Genomic DNA, 25426 nt, shown 5'->3' with positions numbered 1-25426 from the left:
ACTTCTATATGATATGTATAGCTTGCAATTTGTTTATGTCCAAGGAAGACATACAAGAAGAATTTTTAGGGTAATGATTTAACTTCAGAATGCTTTATGGCTCCCTTTGCTGTAATTTTATCTAATTTTAAATTAAATAAGTTGAAATGCAAAAGCAAATTCTGTAAATAAAAATGTAAAAATGCATCTGTAAGCATAAAATTAATTAAAATGAGAAAATTAAGTGGAATTGCCATTGAGGAAAATCGTATTCTTAAATACTCTGTTTAGAGAGAATTATGATATTCTGTAGGTTGGTTTTGGCTGACAGGCACTTTTTAACCATTCACAGACTTTCAGTAATCATCTGGAAATGCTCTTTGAGGGATTTATGACTACAAGTAAAATAGATAAATTCCACTGAAACTGCTAAATGCTACAAAAACTGTTAAGCCTTATGTATATACAATCACAGGGTTGTTCAGGTGGGAAAGGACCTTTAAGATCAATAAATCCAACCATTAACCCAGCACTGCAAAGCCTTCACTAAAGTGTGTCCCTGAGTGTCACTTCCACACATCTTTTAAATACCAAGGATGGTGTCTCACTCAGCCTCTTCCCTGGGCAGCCTGTTCCAATGCTTCATGACCCTTTGGGTGAATAAATTTTTCCTAATATCCAATGTGAACCTCCCCTGGCACTACTTGAGGCCATTTCTTCTTGTTCTGTCATTTGTTACTTGGGAGAAGAGACTGATCTGGCTGCAGCCTCCTTTCAGGGGGTGGTAGGGGGTGACAAGGTCCCCTCTGAGCCTCCTTTTCTCCAGGCTGAGCCCCCCAGCACCCTCAGCCTCCCATAAGACTTTACTCTAGCAGCTATATCCTGTCAGGAGTGCTGTAGCACACAATAAATGGTGTAAGTATTGTCTGTTTTGGCAGAGTTTTCCAAAAACTGCAAACTGAACAGTAAGCACTTTGTTTTTAAATTCATGTTTCTGCAGCCAATTATAATTGTTTCACGTTAGAACATGCAGTATAAACGTGTAAAGCACTAAAATAGCATTAAGTGAAATACTTCCTGCCACAAATTCCTAAATACACTGTCCAAATGAAATTTAACTAGATTTTCAATTAGCTTACCAGCAGAACATTTACAGGAAGAAGGACAGGAGGCCAAGAGTGTGGTTGATTTTCAGCCACCTCATTATTAGTTTAGAACATCTGAAAGCAATCCATCAGGGACTTACCCAGTCCAGGTTAGTTGTCTTTCTGTGAACTGTGGGATTTCAGAGAGCCCTTTATTCAGCTCCACCAGTCTGTTCACAGCTTTATACAAAAAGTACCAAGTGTCTTACCCTTAGATGGATTTCCCTGCCATTGGCTGTGCAGGTCTTTGGTCCCTTGGAATGAATTCTTCCCTGTAAGTTCAGAGAGGAAGTGAATGGGCAGCAGACATTGCTTAGCTGAGCACTGAGCAGGTTTTTAATTTCCTGGGCTGACCCTGGAAAATTTGGCCCAAATCACAGGTTATGTAGTGGGAGAACTTCATAATGGCATGGCTGGTGTGCCCTTTCTATAAGCTATGTGCCTGTAGCTCTCTGAAGCACTGAAATTTCATTTCCAATTTAACTAGCATTGAGACTTTACCAAAAAAAAAAAAAAATTATTATCACATAACATTGTGGATAATTCAAAATAAAAAAATAGGCATTTTTATCTTCAGTGCATCACTGTGTAATTACAGAGCAGTTCTTACTGTGGTGAGTGTTACTGAACACATATTCTTTTATTTGAACTCTGTTTAATGGTAGGATAATGCTAGATGAACTTGGGAGATGTAGTATTTTTCATTTTGTTCAAGCCATCTCCACTGACAGTAAAGTCATTATCATACAATTTCCAAAGAGTTACTGCTGAAGTATGCATTAAAATGACTCCCTGCAGAGCAGAGATCCAGAGAGCTCCCTGCTAATGCTCTGACTCTTTCAAAATCTATGGTGTATTTTTATTGAACTTCCTACAAGGAAGAGTAACAAAACCAGTTCTTAGTTGAAATGGCCTTATAGTTTAGAAAAAGGCAGTAATAGACTAGAGATACTTCAGCCTTGGAGCTGAATCACAAAGCCTAATATGCAAAGAATTGTGCAATGCAAATAATTCATGTTATTCCCCTTCGGTTTATTGCTTATTAGTCTGAACCCACTTGCTTATTGGAATGCAAAAGTTTAAGGACAGGCTTTTTTCCCATTTAAGTGGCTGGCAAAAAGCCATGGTCAAATTGATTGTATCTGTACATGGTAGTAGGAGCTGCTCTCAAAATGCTTTGTCTGATAAGTAAGTAGTGCAAGAAAATGGATGTGATGAAAGTCCAGATGGCCTCTGCTTCTGGAAGTCTGTGAGAAGCCTGCAGGAGACCTTTCTTCTCATGAGACAAAAATGTTTTGGGGAGCAGGGATGAGAGAAAGTTGATCAATAATGTCACTGAAAGTTCCTTTTACATGATGAGAGTGTTATTTATCACAGGTGCTTGTTTACTAGCACCATTTGTTATGCTCTAATGCATTTTCAAGCGTGCTCACATCCTTCTTTGTTGACAATGTCACTTGAGAAATATGGCTCATAAAACCTATTAATTGAAATTTATAGAACCCATCAGGGCAAGGCTTACATGAGCAGGACTGGCTGAGGCCCATCTACTATTTCAAGCACAGCAGAGGAGAAATGTCACATCAAAGGACATTATCTGTTAAAAAAAATAGTTGTGTTATGATGGAGTATCTAGGAAAAATGCAGAATTGTGAGCTAAAAATTGGCTGTTTCATCCATTCTGAAAAGAGTTGGAGTCTGCTCTTCATAGATGCATAATCTGAACTCAAATCAGCACCACATCACCTTCCAGTTTTGCATTTTAAAATGCAGGACAGTGCAAGAGTCCTTCCAGACATGAAAAGCTCTGACACATTCCCCTGACTTGGAAACTTGCATATGTCAACACTCATTTACTCAAGCACACTCTCCATAGGTATAATTGTATCCACTGGTGCAGCAGGTGGTTTTATACTGAAACAAGCTGGCAGGCATCTTGTGCTGATGCTGTGGGATTTTACAGCATGTGGATGATGAATCTGAGCAAACTGAGGCGTTACCTAGAGGCTGCATCCACAACACTTTGACCATGACTGATGAAGGTGTAATTTGTTTTAATTTTCAGGTGGTAAATTAGAATGGGAAGAATTCAATTATATGCACTAAAATGAAGATGGTAAAGTCCTTGTGTCTTCCACAGATACTTGACAGTAAATCTGTGCCAGGTTGCCTCAAAATAGAATAGAATATATAGAACATATAGAATTTATCAATTTATTTACTGATCAGTTCCAAGTATTTGTAGTGCAGTTTCCTTCCACATCATCTGCACCATCTTTCAGTATTTAAAAAATGAGGTAAAAGCTCTTTACTTGGGCAGTAAGGCAATCTTTTTAAATTTTTTTGAAAATTAAATACAGGCTGTTTTGGGTATATTTTAGGGGTTGCTTGCACCTCAACAGCCCCATATATGTGGGTGAATAAGACAGATAAAAAATGAGATAAAAAAGAGATATAAAAGAGAGATAAAATGTAATTGCTCAGACATGACTAAAAAAAAGGATTTTTCAGGCCTAATAGGGGAGTGAGAAAGGGGAAATTTTAAACTCTTGAAACAGAGGAGTATTTGCAATAGTAGTCCATTAAGCACAAGTAAATGTTTACACCTGCCTGATGGTGCTGTGTTGCTCTAACCCATGTTTGTAGGCCAACAGATGACAGCAACCAGCCTCCAGGAAGAGGAGTTCTGTCCATGCATGGTCTCACTTATGGAGTGATTCGAGTGGACTCTGAAGAAAAGCTGTCTGTCCTGACTGTCCAGGATGTTGGCTTAGTGATGCCAGGAGGTGAGAAACTTCCTTTGAAACTGATTATGATTCATCAATTTAAGTAATTGGCAGTAGAAAGTTGCAGGTGAGCATACTTTGTTACTGGACTAAAAGCTTTGGGACTACATGTTCCTTGAAAACATTTTAGTCCAAAAGCATTACCTTACAAAATGTCATGGTTTGGAAATCCTGAGATTTCTTGTCTGCATTTACCTCAGTGTCTGTCTGTGCTTGCATTAGCAGCATGTATTAAACAACCTGCCAGCACATCAGAACATCTGTTCCTTAGCTGTGATGTGTTGGTAGAGAAAAGAAGGAAGTTAAAGTACTGTGACTATAACTATCCATAAGTCCAATCAAGACAAAAGGTTTCAATAGGGAAAGTTTTCATAGGCTATGCTAAGGATCAATGGAACTGCTATCTGAAAGCTTGCAGAACAAAGGTCTTGTGCTATCATCCAGTTACTAGATAGAGGAGATATGACTGAAAAGTTCGTGTTGATAAATTCAAACTGAAACCAGTGCTTCTAAAGAGGAAAAGAACACTTTTCATAAGACAGCTACATTTTAAATAAGATGGTATGGAAAAGCCTAATACTGTATTTATTCATAAGAGAATGCTTGTTATGGACCACAGCAATAAAACATAATGATGTGTCTTACAAAATTTCAGTTGTGCCGCTTAACATAAAGGAAGATATGGTTGGTTGTTGTTTAACAGTTGTCATGCAAGGTATTGTAATTGATGTGCCATCCTGAATTTCGTATTAGGTTCTGATAATTTAATGAAAGTGCACACTCTGCTTTATCCCAAGTGAGAGAAAGGTCGTTCAGGATTTTGTACCCTTGTACTTAAAAGATATGTTGATTCCTCTCTTCTTTCCCTTGATCATCATATCCTCTTCACAAGTAAAAAATCTACCAAGACTGTACTCCAACTCCAGAGATTATAGCTAAAGCGGAATTCCTGGTTTTTGTTCAAATGGTTGACATAAAATTTGCTTCTTTCTCAGACCAGTGCTTTCTAATCCCTCCTGCTTAGCTCCTGCTGTCTCTGCAGGCCTATAAGATCAGACAGAGGCAGTCTGAGCTCTGATAGATTCTCAGTAAAACAACAATATTAGTCTGCTGGAATATCTTGATCTTTCATATGGTTTGCTGCTTTCTCAGAGGTGGATTTCCTGGTTGCCTGCCTCCCTGGCTGTATAGTAATTATCAAGGGCTCCATCAGGGTATTTCATTTTTTGCTGACTGAGGCAAATCTGGTTTTCAGTATGCAAAGCTGGGAGCACAATCACATTTCACAGCAGTATTACAGATGAACTGCAGTTTCAGAGAGCAGGGCAAATTGGTATTGTTATCAATGTAAAGACTGAGTTTGCCTAAAGATCCCTTCATTCTTTATATATATATTATTTATAATAGAAAGCCACAATAATGTTGAACACAGTAATGTTCAAGAAACTGATTATTATACATTAGTCTACATATAATTTGCTTGTTTATGTCATCTCCACCATGATGTCTTTCTCACAGCATTTCTGTTATTCTATGGTTCATTTTATAATATCTTTTGAATTCCTTTCTTCTCCCTCTAGCTATAATGTGTTCAGTGAAGCCAGATGGAATTCCTCAGCTCTGTAAAACAGATGAAATAGGAGAACTTTGTGTATGTGCTATTGCAACGGGCACATCATATTATGGACTCTCGGGCATGACCAAAAATACTTTTGAGGTAAGTGGACCAAAAGTACATAAAATCCTTCCTTTTGAACTTTTTCTGTTTCAAGGTAATATTTGACATGAAGCATTGATATTAAGAGTGTAAGAATAGCAATATTAATCAATGCTTGTGGCTTGGACACTGTATTCTAGCCAGATAATCTGAATCCCATTTTATTAAGTGCAATAGTAGATCTTTATGTGAATTTAGTTTTGGCTCTGAAGAGCTTTTACTTCAATATTCCAATAAGATACCAGGAACTGAAAAAATCAGAAGGAAAGGATTAAGAAAGACCTAGTTCAAAAGGTAATGTTGTATAAATCTGTGTGCAGAATTAGATGATTGCAATCAGTAAGAAAGCTGATTGGTATCTCTAGAAAGCAGTTTTCAACATTTCCACAGCACTTTGAGCATTAAGATAGGTTCTGTATTTATACAGAATCTTAACAGATGTAGTCTTCAAGAGAGGTATCTGAAGAACAGAGAAACCTTTTCCTATTTAGTCCCCACCTGGTTTTGTTTGAATTAGGTGAAAGCTTTTTGGCTTTGTGGAATCTCTTTTCTGACCCTAGTGCACACAGCTGTATTGGTAGCTCTGTAGTACCTGCTCACTTATTATTAAATTCTGCTGAGGACAGTGTGAAAGGCTGAACAAATAAGAGAAAAAGTGAAAAAAATTGATTTTTAAGCTACAATTCTTTCTCGTTTAATACTTATGGCAGAAATTAACACTAATACATTTAGGTTTCCCTTAAAAAAATCTCAGATATTACAACTTTTAATAGACTAATGTGACTAATAATCTCCTGCAAAATGCAGAACTGAATTTTGTAAACACTGCACATTATACAAGTAATGGAGACAAGTGGATATGATTCTACATCCTACTGTTGAAGTCAGGAATCCTACTAGGCTGCTGCTGTGATTTGTTGATAATTGATTTTTATGCTGCAAGTACAATTGGCAATACCCAATGTGAGTGATCATCCTGGATTTTACATACTTCAGGGTAGGAAGGTATTTAGGTTCATTTTGTAGTACTTGCAGTAATTGTGATATCATTCATAATTCATAACTGTCAGCAGTTTAACAGTGTATTTAGACTGATTTAGATTTATTCATAATGCTAAGCAAATAAACTGCCATTGAGTGAGCAGGACCACTCTGTTTTAAAGTTAAGTATGTTCTTAAGTGTCCTCTCCAAGTGGATCTCTATTCTGTTTTACTGTGTGATTCATGTCGCAGGTATTAGAGTGTCAAAGAGTTTTAGAGTATTAGAGTGTAAAAGTGTTCCTGAAATGAATTATGGCCAAGGATGTATAAGGATTAAATCTGTTCAATAATAGTCACCCATGGGTGTCTGGCAGCAGAATTTGACCTTTCTTTTTAGATGAGTCTTCAAGAAGGCTATATTGGCATGGTGTTCTACTTGCCATTGTCTTTTTGCATTTAGACTATTTCAGTTTAAATAAATGACTGCAGGAAAGTGTAGTTGTGTCAGAATGCAGCTCAGAGTGGCTCTCATGCCAAAAGGATAACACTGTGCTAATTAGGATAGAAAAAGCCATAGGAATCTGTCTGTGGAAGTCATGTATGTCTGGTGTTCAGACATTTGGAGAAGTGCCCTATAGGGATGTATTTTCACTTCCAGGTGTGCTACAGAAGACATTATCACCAGTATTCTGAGAACTTAATTGACCTTAAATGAAAATGTGGTCAGATGAAAGAGTCATTATTATGCTGTACCTTAAAATAGCTTTACTACTAGACTGTCTATTTCTTACACTGTGCTGGAAATGGCATGAGGTACTGCAAAAAGCCTCTGCTGAAATGTTCATGAGTTAAGCTGTCAGTTAACCTGCACACAGCACCTTGGGTTAGCAGTCTGCTCAGCATGGGTTTTTATTCAATACTCTTGATGTTGATTTTACATGTTTTTAAGTTCATAAATGATTTACAGACTCACAGGTACAGAAAACGTGTATGGTAAACAGAGTGGGATCAAATTTGCTGGAACTCAGGTAAACACGAATGTAGGAGTTTCCTGGCACTCTCTTTATGGTCAGTGAAGGATAAGGAGCATCATCAGTGACCTATTTACTTTGTTTCAGAATAGCCATCTGAGAGAAATGCCTGAAATACTTTGCAGCCTGATCTCAGTGTATAGAACTGAAGACTCATGTTTCTGTTTTGCAGGTGTTTCCTATGACCAGTTCTGGTGGCCCTATCACCGAATATCCTTTTATAAGGACTGGGCTTCTAGGCTTTATAGGACCAGGTGGACTTGTCTTTGTTATTGGCAAAATGGATGGCTTGATGGTTGTCAGTGGAAGAAGACATAATGCTGATGACATTGTAGCAACAGCACTGGCTGTGGAACCCATGAAATTTGTCTACAGGGGGAGGTTTGTTGCTTTCTTTTCTTACATTATGTAGAAATCTTTATTTGTTTGGATGAAATGTAAATGATCCATATGCTTTCAGAAAGCAGTGTGTGATCTGCATTGTAGTTTCCCTCCAGTTCTGTTCATGTTGCCTGAACCAGGAGACAGTTGAGGGAAGCCCAAGGTAATGTTGAGGCAGAATTTGGGTACCAAGGTATTGAAACAATGCTTACTGAAGTTTCCAGTTGAGCAACTGGTTAGTTCTGAGGGTTGGCTCAGCAGGAGCCTTTCTGTGTGAACTTAACATTTCTGATATGCCTTACACCGAAGTTTTTGAATGTGAAAGTGGTTCTTTTTGTGACCTTCCTCATGTGCTGAAACTGAGCAGGAGACATCTAAAACTTCTGAAGAGCCTCATGCAACAGCATGTGCTCACACTTCTTCACATGTCAGACCTCTCACAAAATGATGCTGCAATTGCCATCTTCTAAGATGGGCCAAGGAAGGTGCTTGTGCAGGCTGTTATATAACATCTTAGCAATAACCTTGGTGTGACCCAAATGTAGTGCTTTTCTTATTACAAGAATGTTCACTTCTCAATCCTGCTCTGACATTATGCTTGTATATACAGGACTGTAGAGCAAAGCCTGATGTTTCAACTCCAGAACTTATCCAAAACAGTTCTGATAGCTTTTTCCCCACAAATATATTACTAATTGACATACCAGGAGCCTACCTACTAGAAAATGAAATCAGAGTTATAGAAGATTAATGCAGAAGACAGGATTTTCCCTCTCTCCTGGCACTAAATACTCTTCTCTCCTCCTATAGAATAGCAGTGTTCTCCGTGAGTGTGCTGCATGATGAAAGGATAGTAATTGTTGCTGAGCAAAGGCCTGATTCCACAGAAGAAGACAGTTTTCAGTGGATGAGTAGAGTTCTCCAGGTAATGCTCTATATGTACATTTGGAAGCTTTTTTTTTTCTTGCTTGATATTCTTTTTATTGATCTTTCAGACCCCTAAGGTAAGTGACATTTCTCTTTGAGTAATTGTTAATCCACCTTGCACTTGAGTGACAGTTCCTGTCTGGAATACACCCAGAGGGTGATCCTTTTCCTAATCAAAATGCTAAAAGAAAACAGGAATGAATTAAAGTAAATAATAGCAATGAGAGAGGAGCATATGGTTTATATGGATATAGTCATTCATTGCTTTGAAAAGAGAATTAATTAATTAATTAATTAATGCATAATATACTCTTACTGTCAAAAGCTACCAGAGTCTCTTACTAAACAGTTATAAGCATGGATACAGAGTTGGCCTCATCCAGATGTTTTGTTTTTTTTTTAATGGGTTAGAGTGAATGATGTACTTCCAGTATACCATGTTGATAGCTAAAATAATCTGAATGAAACTTGGCCTAAAAATCCCAATTTCTCTCCACTGAAATGAAGGAAAGTGATTAATTAGCTCAGATCTAGGTATCTATATTGAGATTATTTTCTCAAGGACACCTATTGCAAAGAATCCCATTTCAGCAATATCAGTACTATACTCAGTGGTTCTTTCAACTCTTAATGTCCACACAAAAAAAGTTAGATACTTTACACAGGGTCATCTTCCATCTCTGTGGTTAAGCCAATTCAAACTCAAAAGCAATAGATTTAATGGAGGTATAGTCAGATTAAGTCTGTTTGTTGCTACCTTGTGAAGTAGTCTCAACTCTGTCTACTTCCTTTTCCTGCTTCCTTTTTGTCCTTCTGCAAGAGCTCTTCTCAGTAAATATATTGACATAATTTTTGCTTTACCTAAGAGCCAAATAGAAAGTTCCCACAGAATTCAGAGGTGCTTTCATTCATCATTGAATTTTACTAGATAAGAAAGGGAATCTATCTACTGTATCCTTCAAGAAACTGAACAAATAAGATTTCATCCATCTCAAGACAGGCTTATTTGCTCTCTTGATTCAAAAGGCAGCTACATTTTATACAGTGAGAGTCATCTCATATTCACAGTAGATGTAAATTAATGCCAAGATAGAACCTTTAGCTTGCCATCACACAGAAAACCTTTGAAACAACTGGTAGCACCTATGGCAACTATTGCAGAAGAGGCTTTAGATTACCCATGCTTTTGTCAAGTAGCAGGCTCCTAAAAGGGTTGAAACTCTGGACTTAACACTTGTCCTGTTTTGTGAGTGAAACATCTTTGTGACTCTTACAGAACTAATGTCTTACACAATCATAGCCAGTAGAGTTCTTCACTGAAACTGCAGGAATCCTGTGTCCCAATACTCCAGCCAAGAGCCAGCCCTGTTATTCTGATGCAGTTCTAGCAGTGTCTGAGAACATGGCCATGTATCAAAGTACACACATGTGTGGCTGCTTTCATCACTCACGTGTGGAGCCTGCAGCTCTGGCATGCACCACTATGTGAACAAGAAGTTTCTGTCTCCACCACAGCTGAGAGCAGAGGTGAAGGACAGAAGCCAGGAACATGTGGGATGTTTTGTGCCTCTTCCCAGTCCGAGTTTTAATGACAGATGTCAGGAAGTGGTAACCAGCTGTATCTGAATCATCTGCTAGCAAGGCACAACATAACAATATTACAGCCTGTGTCATGACTCTCAGTGAAGCCCATGATAACAGACTATCAAATTACTGCTTGATTTTAACACTATTTGTGATTTGTCTGACACCCCGTGAGTGCTGTCCTGTGCCAGCCCTCTCCTGCTCTGCCTGCTTCTGCTGTGCTTTGCTGTCTCCCTGCAATTGAGCTGTCTCAATTTGCCAAACCAGTTTTTTCAGTGGTTTGCACGTATTCTAACTCTTCTGACCCATCTGTCTCTTGGCAGGGGGCTGAAGGATGGTAGAACTGCTGCACCTGTGGAACTATGCTGGACTGCATCTATGGGCTTTAGCAGAGGGATGGTTGGGAGGGAGTGGTCAGGCTGGGAATGGAGTTTCTTGAGAGTAGAAGGGTGAAGATCCCAGATCACCCAGCAGTTCGGTCAAATAGATCCTAGAAACTCACCTGCTGCAGACTGATCTGACCCTTCAGCAAGGGCTGTGGTCCCTCTGTGGGAGACTGGATGTTTTTACCAGTGCCAGGCCTTGACAGGACGAGGTAAAGCCAGGAGATCTACTGCAGCACTGGAGAGTGTTTACCCAGAGAATTGTATCAGAATGAGATGTTTCCTCAGCTCAAACAACATGGCAGTCTGGACCCTCCATAAGTTTGGGTATATCTTGTTCATTTTTACAATGAGAGAGAGGGACAGAGATTTCAGATACTGTTTGATTCCTGCTGGACAGAGTCATTTCAAAAACCAGGCCGTCTTATCAAGAGGCATAAATGTCAGCAATATTAAAATGGACTGGTACTCTTCTCCCTCACAATATTAAGGCTCAGTTCACCAGTTGTCATCCTTGTGACAAAGTCATTCCCTGCTTCAGATATGTGCCAAACTCAAAGGTGTGAAAGGGGACAGATTTGAATGACCCATGATATTTATGTGGCATTGTGTAGCAGATATATCTCTTAGAGACAGTTCAGAAGTTACTGGGGCATCATTGCATACACCCCTCATCTTACCACAGCTGGATATTGCTTTCCATTCAGCATCTGTAGGAGCCACAGAGTTTTATGTTTGAGTAAAAGTGGTTACTTGCCATGTATGGTTTTCCTTCAAGCTGATGTCAGGTGAGGATCCTATGATTTATCACTGTTTTTCAGAACCTACAAATAACATTGTGATTAGTGGGTTATGATGGTTTCTGCCAGAAACACGAGACATTGTGTGTTGGCTGCCATAAATATTTCACTATTGCTGATCTTTTGGGTGGGTCTGTAGACCAGCAGCAAGGTCTTCCAGTTCTGCTGTGAGAGCTACAACTGCTAAAATTCCAATGTTTTTAAATGAGTCATCATTTTATTATTCTTTCTTAGGAGATTTTGCAGTTAATCAATAAGAAATGGAGCAAACAGAAGCCAAAAGCAAAGCATTGCTTAGTCTGTAGAAATAATCAGTAATTTATTGGTCTACACTTTAGTACATACATAACTGTAAGTGATTATTTGATTCTCAGAGTACAGATTGTATCTTCAAGGCAGAACACATATCAATTAACTTTTCTCACAGTTTAAAATTAAAACCAAGATAACTAAATTATATTTTTGAACATTTAACTACTCATTAGAGTTGCTATTTGTAATTTGTTTCTCAGTTTACGTAAATGCCTGAAGTTTGTTTTCTAACACACTTGCTTCAATTTTTGTTGCCATTATAAGAAAAATAAATCCTTTAAATCTGTGGGGAATTAAAATCTATGTGCATGGATATTCATATTTAACTCAATAAATCACATAGATACTGTATGCTGCAGTTTTCTTGAAAGTGATATAGCTTAATTAGCACATCAGGCAGTGAATGTGGTTGTTATATGGTTCAAAGATACTGCTTTTTCAGGTTTTTGTCCAACAGATTTTTTTTTCAAGTGAATAATTTCATAGTTTTCCCTTAGATATTTTTCATTCCTGCCTGAAAATCTTTTACACTGTCATCAGGGAATGAAAGAGTTATTACCTTATAAAAAAATTAAAAATATTCACAAGCTGCATACATCATTAGATATAGGGGTTATTTGAAATTTTGCCTTGCTCAGAAAGATGGACTGGATATTAAGTTGATAGGAATCCTTTGAACTTTAGCTCTGAGAAGTGCACAGCTTAAAAGCAATTTCATGTGGTCTGACAGCCCATCTATGTCAAAAATCTCCAGGGTATCTGCTACTAATGTGTGCTTAAGAGGGATAAGAAGGTAGCATTTCCTAATGGATTTGTGTGCATTCATCACCAGGTTTTTGGCTGATTTTTTATCTGCTGGAATGAGTGTAAGAACATTTCCATCCACCTGTTCCCAGTGAAAAGAACCTCCTTATCACTGACATAGCTGAAGTGTCTTTCCATTGGCAGTTAATTATTAGGGCTGTTTTATGCAGTAATTCAGAACAACACATGCTTATTAGAATGATGAAAAATTAGCCTTTCATTAAAATTGACTTCCTGTGTGTTTTTTAGGCAATTGACAGCATTCATCAAGTGGGAGTCTACTGCCTAGCACTTGTCCCAGCAAACACACTTCCCAAGACACCCCTGGGAGGGATTCACTTGTCAGAAACCAAACAGCTCTTCCTGGAAGGGTCTCTGCATCCTTGTAACGTGCTGATGTGTCCCCACACCTGTGTGACAAACCTGCCTAAACCAAGGCAAAAGCAACCAGGTAAGAGGAGTGAAGGCCAAAGGACTGTGATTTTGTGCTGTGTGCTTATGATACTGTAAGGGAGAAAAATCAAGTAATTGCTGATACAGGTGAGAATCAGCATCATCAGCTTTCCTCTTCAATATTCTGTGTGTGTCAAGGACATCACTGGTGTTGCCAGAAGCTAGAAGCACCTTCACAGAGAGTGCAAGGAAAAATGCTAATTCAATAAAGATGACATTTTTATCACTCTACAAGGCACTGCTGAGACCACACCTGGAGTTCTTCATAAATTGCTCTTCAATTGTGTTTAAAAAGGATGGAGATCAAACCAGAGATAGATAAAATCTTGGCTTATTTTGAAGGCTGAGTTTGTATACTAGAAACAGAGAGGAAGAGGACTGTTGACACTAAATAACAGTGTTGGAAGAGAAAATGCTTAAAAACTAGTCATGAATAAGTTAAACCAAAGAATGAGTAGTTTAATCCCCCACATACATGGAGAGATTCTCTATTACTCTTACAGCAAGTATATTAGAGGGAAAACTCTAACAAGTTTTAAGATGGTTCTTCATGAAGAATGTTGGATGAAAAGGCACTGTCTCAAGAGAACAAGAAAGCCCTTGTAGCCTGCTGTAGTCCAGTCACTGGTTATTTGTGCCCAATGTTCAAGTAAATTTTAATAAATTTTTGCCTTTGAATTCAGTTGCAGGTTTTAGTACTCATATTAATTTCAAGGAGTTCTAGATGTGTAGCCTCAGGCTTAAGACTGGAATTCAGCTATATTAAATTAAGTATTGGTTATTTTCCACTTTTAAAAACACCTTGGAATGAAAAGAGGATTTGCTCTCTGGATCTCAAATATGGAGACTATCCCTCATGAATTTAGTGCAAGTTTGCCTAAACCATAATCTTTTTTCAAAACCTTCGGACAAATGTTTCAGAATCAAAACCATAATCTCAGTTTGTAGATACTGGGAGTGTCAGAGGTTAACAGTGATTTGCACTAACTAAATGAAAGCAATGAGACCTTTTACTGCAGTGTTTGCATTGGTATTTCCTTGTTGCTCCTGCAAAATAATTGCTGAATTAGAATCAGTGGAGATCATAACAGATATGTTATGTATACACCAAATATTACTATGGTAAAAGCAATGCCAGGAGCACAGAATCAAAACTGATAGAATCACATTCTCCCATTCTGTGTTGTTGTGACATACCCAGAGGGTATTTCATTTATAATTTAAAAGCAGAGTGGTCAGTAGGTGCTCTTGATTGTACTATTATATTATCATATCATTTGGATATCATAAGATAGAAGCAGATCCTGATATAAATTGAAGTTGATCAGCAATCCATGCTGGAGAAGCAGAAAACAAATGCCACATAAGCTTAAACAATATCTGTGAGACAGGTGTTTTCCCCTAATTTCAGCAACAGAACATGAGGGAAATCCACCTCATGGAGGAGTGTCAACCACAACATCTTCTTTTCTTCTGAAGTTGCTTAACTTCACTCTCAATCTTATTCTAGAGAGCTTGCATATATTTTTTCATATCATCCATCTGCCTTCCTAATCCCTGTCACTTTGTGTCTGTAGCATTACAGAAGTCCTAATACAGATGCAATTTAGCCCAGCCAACAGAAGAGGGAAATAGGAATGTTGTCCCTCTGGACTGAGGCACTTGAATGGAGTGCCTACAATAGGAGCTAAATTTTCCAGATTCATCATATCAAGGCAGACAAGATATGTCTCTGGCTGTGGAAAGCCCATGCTAAATTAGAGCTGTTTAGAGAGGATTAATCCAGTCCTATGTATCTTCCAGTCACTTCTGGTCCATAACCAAAATTTGTGTCAACAGAGATGCGCTCAAGGTTTGGTTTTGTGGACAGCACTGAGGAAAACATCATGTAATGCAAAAGAAATCACAGGAATTTTCATCCACAAGCTAAGGTTTTTTATTGTGCTTGGTGTATTTCTGCTTTATTCTAGAAATTGGCCCTGCCTCTGTGATGGTGGGGAACTTGGTCTCTGGAAAAAGAATTGCACAGGCCAGTGGTAGAGATTTGGGGCAAATAGAAGATAATGACCAGGCCAGAAAGGTAAGCTAAACTTTGCTGTTACAGCTTGTATTTAATATCATGTAGTTAACTTTCTCCATATATACAATTAACATCATATAGTGGACATCAGGACACTTAGCAGTTCAGAGATATGATGGATGATGATGATTATTGTTATTATTGTTCCCACCAAATTTGTTGATGAATTATTTTTAATTAATGCATATATTTAATATTTCAGAACCTTCTTTACAGGTAAATATTAAATAGATGTGAGGAGAAGTCACTGCATTTCATTTTAATGGGTTTTTTGAAATAAGTTTACATGGGACAGCAGAAAAAATGTGCTGGAGAGTGTTCATGGGGCTTCTTCCAGAAATCACCCTCTATTACATAATTTTTACCAGCTCAAGTAGAATCCAGAGAGTTTTGTTTACATATAAGGTCTCAACCTTATTTGTTGTTATTTTAATCCTGGAAAATTAAGTTGAAATGCAGTTCTTTTAGGGGCTTATGTGGGTAATTAAATTAGTAAGTTCTAAGCTGTATAAGTACTTGTGTATTTATAGTTAGAAAAAGAGAGAAAACTAAAGAATTAAATAGTGCTTAAATTCAGAGGGATCGCTAAGAACTTGTATTGCTTTGAAAGTATATGCAGTAATATATCATAATCCCAGCAGTGGCTTCAATTCCAGAGAGGTGGCTGCTACCACACAAAAGCACCTTGCTATAAATGTGTGACAACAAGAGAATTAATTCCTGTTTAGTGCTTCTGGTTAGTATTGTGACCTGGATATTAAAGCCAAGAAGTTGTTCTGTGTTGTGACTGTCACTCTGTTTTATTGCAGTTCCTGTTCCTGTCAGAAGTGTTGCAGTGGAGAGCTCAGACCACCCCTGACCATGTGCTCTACACCCTGCTCAACTGCAGGGTAAGAAGCTCAGGCCATGGCTCTGGCAGGCTTGGAAAAGGCACACTGGGATTTCAGCAGCACCTCCTTGTGCTATGCCTGGATGTGACCTTTCTCTTCCTATTTCCACTCATACTCAGCTGTTATATTTAATGTTCACCAAGGCAGAAAGGAAAAGAGAATAATCATTGTCAGTTGTCAAGATTCAGATTGCCTTTGTATCAGACAGTGTGCCTTACACATTTCTCATTTCTTTTTTCCACCACATACATGTTGTGTGTGAGCTGACACTGCAAATCTGTTTCAATACTGTTGAATCTGTTTCAAATCTGTCCCTGAATTAAACAACAGTGTTTAATACTGCTCACCATCCCGATTTCCAATCTGAAAAGCACAGGCTTGGCAAAACCAAAGCATTTGCCCTAAATAAAGCAATGGCTTTTGTTTGGGAGATTGGGCCATCTGGGTGAGGTGTGAGAATGAGGAAGGGAGGTGAAGAGAAGAAAATGTATGTCCAGAATACAATCAAGTCTGCAGAGGATTTCTAATAAATCTCTGCAGAACCTACATGAGGTGCCAGCCTAGCACAGCATTTCATTGCTTACTAAAAATGAGTTAATGAATGTGACAGGTACAGAACTTGGCTTTGCTGAGAGTAAACTTCCTTGCTTTCTGTAGTGTACCTTCTTTACTTCCTGGATGATTACAGATTACAGGTGACAAACCAATAATTCTCAAGACCATGGAGAGACTTAAAGCCTGATTTCAAACCATTCCATCACAGTTCATCTACACATACCTGGGAAGCATACATAATGTGAGGGTCTTCTGGAGAGGGGAGGCTGGAATAGTGCTGTTCCTCTGGAGTAGTAGCTGACATTGTCTCAACCTGTGTGGTCTTTATGCAACTTGAATGGGTTCTTAAAATTCCAGTAATTAGTGAACCTCTGTGAAATCACCACTTACAGTATTTATAGAATGTCCTTCTCCATTTTACAGTGCTGGTACAAAGTTCAGTTTGAAGTTACCAGTAACTAAATAATTTTTTTTTAAATTCAGATTAATACCTCCTTTTTGTGAATATGTGAAGCCTGACAGATAAATTGTGAAGTAATAATGTATATTTTATGGCAAAGTAGGAGTATTGAGAGGCAATGCTGTTTATAAGTTCAATATTACACCATTAAAGTACTGCATTGCTCTGTCCTGAAATTTAGGAGCAAAGATGCTGTGAGAGAGAATTGATGTGTACTATCCCATCTCTTCCACACAAGGCTGTTGCTTTTGAGTTTTAAATAAAGCCAAACTTCCCCTGCTGGCAGAAGGGTTCAAACAGTGGGAAGTAAGGACACAATGTGCAAAATAAGGATTAACAAAACAAATTCCTATTCCATAGAAGTGAAAAGTAGTAGAATTTTAAAATACAGTTTCTCTGTTACTCTCAGTGAAGAATAACTCATAATATGAGATTCATTTTAGAGATGTAATGCTTTTTTGGAGAGAATTAATATTTTTTTGGAAAGGGATGACAGATTTGGTGGTGTTTGCCCTAAGCAAGTTTTATTGCCCATCTTGAATTTTAGTTCTGATTTGTAATTTTCCTATTTTGTCTTCCTTGGACATTGTCTGTACACTTTGTTCTAAACTTTCAGGCATCCTGCAGTGGATGACTAATGAAAGTCCACTGAGATTAGTGTTTTCCTGTAGCCCAAGCTCTGAGAATTAAAAATATTTCAAAATTAGTGCAGTACATTGTTTTTTGTGTGTGTCATGAAGGATTGCAACACCTTTACATTTCAGGATAGCTTATTAAAGGCCCAAAGGGAATAGTTGCCTGATGCTTGCAAGTGATTCTTTTCCAACAACAGGATTCTCCTTCCCTACACTTCATATAAACAATGACTTCCCTCTGGTTCACAGGCAGCAAGTGCCAGAAGTCTTAAATGTAAACAAGCTTTGCACAAATTCGCTTGATCCACAGTAGTATTCACAGTAATTCTCTATCTGTCAGTAGGACCTATGCTTCTGATGTGTGTGGGGAGATAAAGAGTCCTTCTCATAACCAAGGAAACAGGCAATTTCTTGAAAGAAGAAATGGAGAGTTTAAGTACATTCTCCTGACAGGTCTGCAGTGGCAGGACAGCCAGACCTCATGTTGCTTTGGCATACTCAGGGCTGGACAGATGGAAGTCATCTCTGGTCCAGCATCCACAGAGTTGCATTTGTCTTTAGAGGAAACTTTCTTAGTGAAATGGTCTCCACATTAGTCAGAAGAGTGATTAAAACTGCCTAAAGTGCAATTCAATAAGTGTAATTACTGAGGATGATGAAGAGGAATGCTGAGCCCTGGTTTGTCTGTTTTTTCCCAGCTGGGTTATGCTCTTTCTGACAGTTTGTGATGAAGTCTGTGAATGCCAGGTGATCCTGGTAGCATGGCACTGCTTGCAGTACTTGTCCTTTGGCAAACTGCTCCCTCAATCTGAAGCCTGGTCAGTAAACACTGCAGTGGTGTGTGTGGTGGTGGTGGATAGAAACCAGCATCAGAACAGATGCTTATTATTCCTTGCCATGTTAAAATAGAGAGTAAAGAACATTTCTTTAAAACAGTAGACCTTCTTAATTTCTCTCTTAATGAGGACGGTGATGCAATTTTTTTTATTGTATTACATTCCATTTTTGATGCACGGTTCTATTTTAATATATGTTTATGTGTCCTTCTTTAGTATATGTGTATTTACATATTCTTACCATTTTTCCCCGAATTTTTTCAGAAACTTTTTTTGTAAGTGAGCTTAGTGCTTGTGATAGGTGCCAGGTGTGTCACAGCTGTACTGGTGACTGAATTCCTGTTTTTCCACAGAACAAGTACACAAGCCAAGATGCAGCCCTTCCCATACTGCCCTGTCCCTTTCTCCCAGCCCAGACCTGACCTGATCATCTCTAGATGCAACCAGTCTGTCCTGCACATTCATTTTTAGACTTCTGAGGTGTCTGCCTGCAGTGGTAGTGAATTTTGTGATACAGATGTATATATTTTTCTAAATGTGTACTTGTGTGTGTGCATATAGCCATGCACATACATATTTAGGAAGTGCAAGAACTGTAACACTCATTCAATTTAAAACACTGTGACTGTTTGATAATTTTGGGTTTACACTATTTGAAATGCTTCAAAAATGCCAAGCTCATGCTGACCAGAGTTATTCAAATTTAACAAATGCCTTTCTTTTCTCTTTCATTTATATGCAATATAAGTGCTTATCTTCTGTTCCAGTCTAATTTTTTTTCCCCATCACAAAGTATTGTTTTCTCTTGTGTCTTTTGTCTTTAAAGTATTTCTGCTGAGCCGTTTGGCTGCACTCCAGCGTGCAGACAACAAAATGCAATTTTCAGAATTGCTCTCCACAGATGCTCCAGTTTGCTACAGAGACCATAAAGGCACTTCCCTGTCTGCAGCAGGAATGCTGCCTGTGTAGCAAAGGAAGTACAGGTTACATGGGCACACTGCTGTACTGCCTTGGTGGAGGCAAAAGCACTGTTGAGGGCAAAATGCACAGAGAAAGGAACAGAAAACTTTCCTCTACTTTAGAAACATTTTTTTTTTTTCTCTTCCAACTACAGTTTGGCCTAAGGCTGAATGTTTCCATATTTTAAGTCGATTGCATGGCATATTGTGGCTGCCCCTCATCCCACAGCTTCTAAGGTGAAGTGGAAAATAGAGTTTCAGCACATCACATTATCTCTGTGATATTTCTTTCTTCCCATGCAGGGGACAATAGCCAACTCACTGACATGTGTCCAGCTGCATAAACGAGCTGAGAAGATAGCTGTCATGCTGATGGAGAGGGGACATTTACAGGATGGAGACCACGTGGCTTTGGTTTACCCACCAGGTAAAGAATTGCTGCAGCCGTACCTTGGGACTCCTGGGAGTTCATCCAGATCCTTCTGAACACTGCTGCATCAGGGCATCAGGGTGTTACCATGTACACGTGTTAATTGTCATGTTTGCCTTATGCACTTTCCTTTGAATTTAGTCAAATGTATTTAAAATAATCTCTCTTTATGCATACATACAGATTTTATTTCTTTGGGTTCCGATTAAGACTAACCTGTGTTTTTAAAACCTGTCTCTTATGAGCAGTCAAATTTAATTACTGCTTTTTTTTAAATTTGCTGGATACAGATTATTTTATGAGCTGTTAAGTGTTCTTAGATTCACCTGTTCAATTCCCTCTTGGAAGTACTGCATTTCATGAGGATAAAGCAACAATAACCAGGAAGTAACACATGGAAGGTTTTAGAGTAGAAATTTGACTGATAAGTAGCAAATTATTAAGAAATATAAAATTGTCATTGCAATCTTCTCTATAGATTCTTAATCCAGATAGCTCTCTTGGTTTGGTTTTTCATCCTTTGGCATCAGAGCTTTGAAGTTGGTGTTACCGGTTAACACATTTGATGAGTGCTTGACATTATTTCTAATCTAGTGCTACCTTTTTATCTTTAACATTTCTTGTGTGTTGGTGAAATAAACAGTCCGATTTAAGGTCTGTAATGTGATATTTGGTTTGTAAGGACTGCAAGACACTGGTATATCTTTGTAGTTGTAGGAGAAGTTTTGTAATGGTTAGTATGGGAAAACCTTTTCCAAAAAAGAAGACTAATACTTTAAGCTTAACTGCTTTCTGTGTTTCACTTCCCATGAATGAAGCATTTTATGGCAGGAACAATAACCTACTAGTATTACAGATCCTTTTCCACTGAAAGAATAAACCAGCCCCCACAGTCATCTATCACAGCCTGTGTAGAGTCCCAGGGAGGTGACAGACAGCAATATTTAAGCAATATTCTTTGAACTGTTGTCTGTTCAGCCTCCTCAGGTTGCCTGTAGGGTGCTGTCCATTGTCCATCACCTACAGTCAATATTTATATGGCACAGCATCTAATTTTGTGTTAGAAGCAGGATTTCAAAATCATTGCTCCCTTTTTTACTGTAAAATTTCAGGTAGGTACGTCAAGACTGCCTAAGTGAGGCTAAAAATGGCAAGAAAAACTGTTTTATGGAACCTCCAGATGTTCTTTCAGCAGCTGATAGGACCAAGCATCATCCTGCCTTGTCTTTTTGCTGGGACATCCTTCTTGTACACTCTATAAATGTACATTTAGGAAGATAATTAATCTGTAGAAATCAGTCCTTTTAACCTGTTACCTCCTGAACAACAAACTGGAGTTCCCCTGTTGGTTGGTATCTGGCTGCAGTTTTGTGTGTCTCCTGTGTTTTTTCATGGTCAGCACGGTGTGGTTGAGGGGAATCAGTGAAGCTGAACAAATACAGACAAGGGGATGACAAAGAAGCCTGTTAAAGGGCTTAGTCACTCCTTTAACCCTCTGGGTTCAGTTCCAAGTAATATTTGTGCTGCCACAGGAGTCTGTGATTAAAGGCTTTGGTTTTCAGGGGAGTCTCTGCTCTGCTCTCTGCAGGGATAGACCTGATTGCAGCGTTCTACGGGTGCCTGTACGCGGGCTGTGTGCCGATAACAGTGCGACCCCCGCACCCCCAGAACATCGCCACCACCTTGCCCACCGTGAAGATGATCGTGGAGGTGAGCACACACCTCAGACTGCACGGGCAGATGGCATGGGTGGTGATTTCATGCCTTTAGGAGCAGTAAATTGAGTGAGGGGTTGGGTTCAAGAGTTGTGTTCCTTCCCAGGACTCAGGACCTTAGCGTGTTGCAAAACCGACACTGCTTGGTAACATACAGCCTGCTCGCTTGAGCTGCCGTGGTTCCTTCCAAGAAATATATTTAAAAGTGCTTCTTTATATTTAGTTATGTGCCAAGAGGGGTAGGATTCCTCACTGACTGCTGAGAACAGCCTCAGTGGGAGGTTTATCCTCACCCAGTGGCATGCTCACCTCTAAATATCCAACTGTTCTGCGTTTAAAACTATTTCAAAGTTTTGTTGTGAAGATGTTGGTCGGCCTTTTGTTTCATCCAGGAAAGTGTTACTCAGGCTTTTTCATTCAGTGCTTTCTTTTGGTATTTTGGCTTTATCCAATGATGTTTAACCTTTGCTGCAACATAAATAACTGCAAAGTGCTGGTTACTGAGAGAAATAAAAATAGTTTAAATTAGATACCCCTTTACATCTGGCACTTTCTAATTTATTGATCAAATTCTGAAGAAACAGGTTTAAACAAATGTGTTTTTACCATTGCTCATTAATTTTGATATTTTCAAGTAGTAGAGATAGTTGTAAATTTTGGCTTTCCTTATGGTATCAGAAGCCACTAAGTATCAGAAGATGTATGAGAAATTGTCCTATTACTTTCTGTTATTTAATATTTTGGCACTAAATGTTTTTAAAAATCAATTTTTAACATACAGAAGTAATGTAAAATGTGGGGTTTTTTTCTTTTAATGTTTGATAGCTAAACTAGATGTTTGATTTCATGATAAAAAACTGACAGGTCTAAGCTGACTTGTATTCATTGTCTCTTCAATAGACTAACTTTATCTAAAGTGTTGACGTTTATTAGCCATATTAATGCCAGTTTGACTTATAAACCTCTCAGCTCTGTTTTACACAAGAATTCCTCTCAATTTTGAGATTAATGGCCTTGCAGATATTAAAATATTGCAGCTGTTCTTTCATTGCCAATGCAGTCACACAAATTTTCTGATGTGATGGGGTCAATGCCTGCTGTAATGTTGTATGTCTGCACAGCACCTTTTGAAGTCAGTATGAATGACTTCTGAGTAAAATTTGGCCTGCATAATTGTGTTTTTGTGATGAGCTGGTAGCTGTAAATTATAACTGAATTGAGCCCCATCTTGAGCAGTTGCTAACCTGCAGCTAAACTGTGTTTTGTCTCATTCCCATTGTGTGTTTACTTCTGATTCTCCAGGAATGGAATTCTTCAGGCATGGATATTCTCTATTTTAATGAACCTTTTGGTCATCCAGATTATGTAATTCCTGAGAGGGCTGGGAACCACTAACTCTTGAAATTTCTTTTGTTTATGGTTTAGTGTCCCAAATTTTCATGGATTAAAATTACTAATGTAAGAATTAATTAGCCTTCCATCACAATGAAAATGGATTAAGAGGTGCTGCAGTGGCTTTGTTTGTATGCACTTTTAGCTTAAAGTATTTAAACAGTCTACACAGGGCAGTCATGGGATTAGAGTGTCAAGAGATTAGAGTGATGTTTGCTCGTAATTTCAAAATGTCCAAATTTCTGGTGTTCTAAAGAGATGAATTCCATGAGATCATTGTCAATAGAAGCTGCTCTCTTCTACTCATAGATAAAATTTAGTGTCCATATGATTACTGATTTTATTAGATTAAGCACAGGAAATTTAGTGTGCAATTAAATGTTTCATTTTCCTTAAAGAAAAAAATACTCTTAGTAGTGTTTGCACAGATTTTCAAGTTTGGGGGAAAAAAGAAAAATGTTGCCTCTTCAGTTTTTCCTGTATTTTATCTTCAGTGATTTCAGTGCTCATATGCATGTTTGAATTCCTTAAGCATATTAATATTTATTATAGGAATAAGAAGTATTCTTATTAAGAAAGAAATATTCTTGTAGTTGATACCTATGAACATTTAAAAAAAGCAAATCTAAAATGAGAATTCAGCATGTATCATCTAAAGTTTGGTTCAGATGGTATTTGCTGTAAGCTCACAGTTTAATGTTTTAGTGCCACTTGCACAATTTCTGTTCTAGAGCTGCTTTTGCCAATATCAGGAGAGCTCCCCATGGTTTATCAGTAGCACAGGAATTAGAAATACATGGCTAATTTAAAATTGATATGAGATAGTAAAATTATTCACATAAAGTGTCAGACTATGTTTTGGTTTATCTGAAAACATTCTTTATAAACCAAAATGCATTATTGTCACTTAGGAAATCATTTGGACAGTCTTCTTTACTGGCACTTTGGGGTGACAGCTGATACCATGTGTTGGAAGGTCACATTCTCACTATTAAGGTGCCTTTAATTTCATTGCAATGCTCCTCTCAGAATAGTTGTAAACCTCACATGACTTTGTCTTCTTCGAGAGCTGCATGTTTCGAGCACCTTCCCACCCGCCAATCAGAAAACAAAGTTGATATACCTGTGTCATGTTCTGGCAGAAAATAAATCATGGTGTTGTCCATTTTCATGGGAGAGTTGATTGGTATCCCATGATGGTTTTATTTATTTCTTGAATTCCTAGGTGAGCCGCTCTGCCTGCTTAATGACCACGCAGTTAATATGTAAATTGCTGCGGTCGCGGGAGGCGGCGGCGGCAGTGGATATCAGGACATGGCCTCCAGTCCTAGACACAGGTGAGTGCTGGGGGCAGGGCCCCCCTGTCTCTCTGGTCACTCTGCCTGTCAGTGACATCCACACGTTTTCTGTCTCTGTCTCCACCAGACGATTTGCCAAAGAAGCGGCCTGCACAGATCTACAAACCTTCTAACCCTGAAACACTTGCTTACCTTGACTTCAGTGTCTCCACCACTGGCATGCTGGCAGGGGTAAAGGTAGGGACTTCTTGTTAAAGCTGCCCTTCTTGCTGTCCTGCCTGGCTGGCAGGTGGCTGCCCCTAATCTGTGACTCCTCATGATTTTTGGAAGCAGGAATTAAAGTACTTCCTCCCTTGCAGATATTGTTTGAGTCCATTGACATTAAATTGGTTCTTCTCCACTTGCTACAGCACTGTGTGTGGTGGGTTAAGCCCCTATCCTCCTCCCAACTAAAAATTTCATTCCATTATTCCTGTGCATAGATATCTAGTTTGTCTGTCTGAAAAATTTTTCAGCTTAGGCATCTGTTATTTCCATTTTATGAAGGAAATGAGACTGTCATCCTTTTCCTGTGTATTCCAGTGCCCATTCTTATTCCAACTCAGCTACTGGCCATTGGTTTTCAATAATCTCTTCTTATTGCAATTAAGGAACCTTATGATTTCTCTGGTATATTCACCCAGTACAGTACTAGAGTAAGCTGCAAAAAATTTATTGATAGATTTGTTTGCTAAGATCAGGCATCTTGAGCTCTTGAAATCTATTCTGCCATTTTCTCCAACCCTTTAGCCACAATTCGTCAAATCTGTTTACCTAATATATGTATCTCACTCCTGGTTTCACCAAGACACAGTAAAATCACTGTTATTCTTACCTGTTTCTTCCTTACTCCT

At 38.4% G+C, this 25426-nt stretch overlaps 1 protein-coding gene across 5 annotated transcripts in view; it reads left to right on the top strand.

The window, feature by feature from the left end:
- DIP2C (disco interacting protein 2 homolog C) overlaps positions 1 to 25426 on the top strand; it is a 316678-nt gene that overhangs the window by 242695 nt on the left and 48557 nt on the right. For all 5 annotated transcript variants that reach the window (XM_079299679.1, XM_079299678.1, XM_079299680.1 and 2 more), the window contains 11 exons: positions 3771 to 3910; positions 5491 to 5627; positions 7812 to 8020; positions 8831 to 8945; positions 13080 to 13281; positions 15254 to 15363; positions 16173 to 16253; positions 20002 to 20125; positions 21717 to 21838; positions 24461 to 24572; positions 24661 to 24770. In XM_079299679.1, coding sequence (XP_079155805.1) covers positions 3771 to 3910; positions 5491 to 5627; positions 7812 to 8020; positions 8831 to 8945; positions 13080 to 13281; positions 15254 to 15363; positions 16173 to 16253; positions 20002 to 20125; positions 21717 to 21838; positions 24461 to 24572; positions 24661 to 24770 — 1462 coding nt within the window. The remainder of the gene's footprint in view (positions 1 to 3770; positions 3911 to 5490; positions 5628 to 7811; positions 8021 to 8830; positions 8946 to 13079; positions 13282 to 15253; positions 15364 to 16172; positions 16254 to 20001; positions 20126 to 21716; positions 21839 to 24460; positions 24573 to 24660; positions 24771 to 25426) is intronic.

Source organism: Erithacus rubecula, assembly GCF_903797595.1.
Source record: "Erithacus rubecula genome assembly, chromosome: 3".
Taxonomy (NCBI): Eukaryota; Metazoa; Chordata; class Aves; order Passeriformes; family Muscicapidae; genus Erithacus; species Erithacus rubecula.
This window is presented reverse-complemented; position numbering and strand designations above follow the sequence as displayed.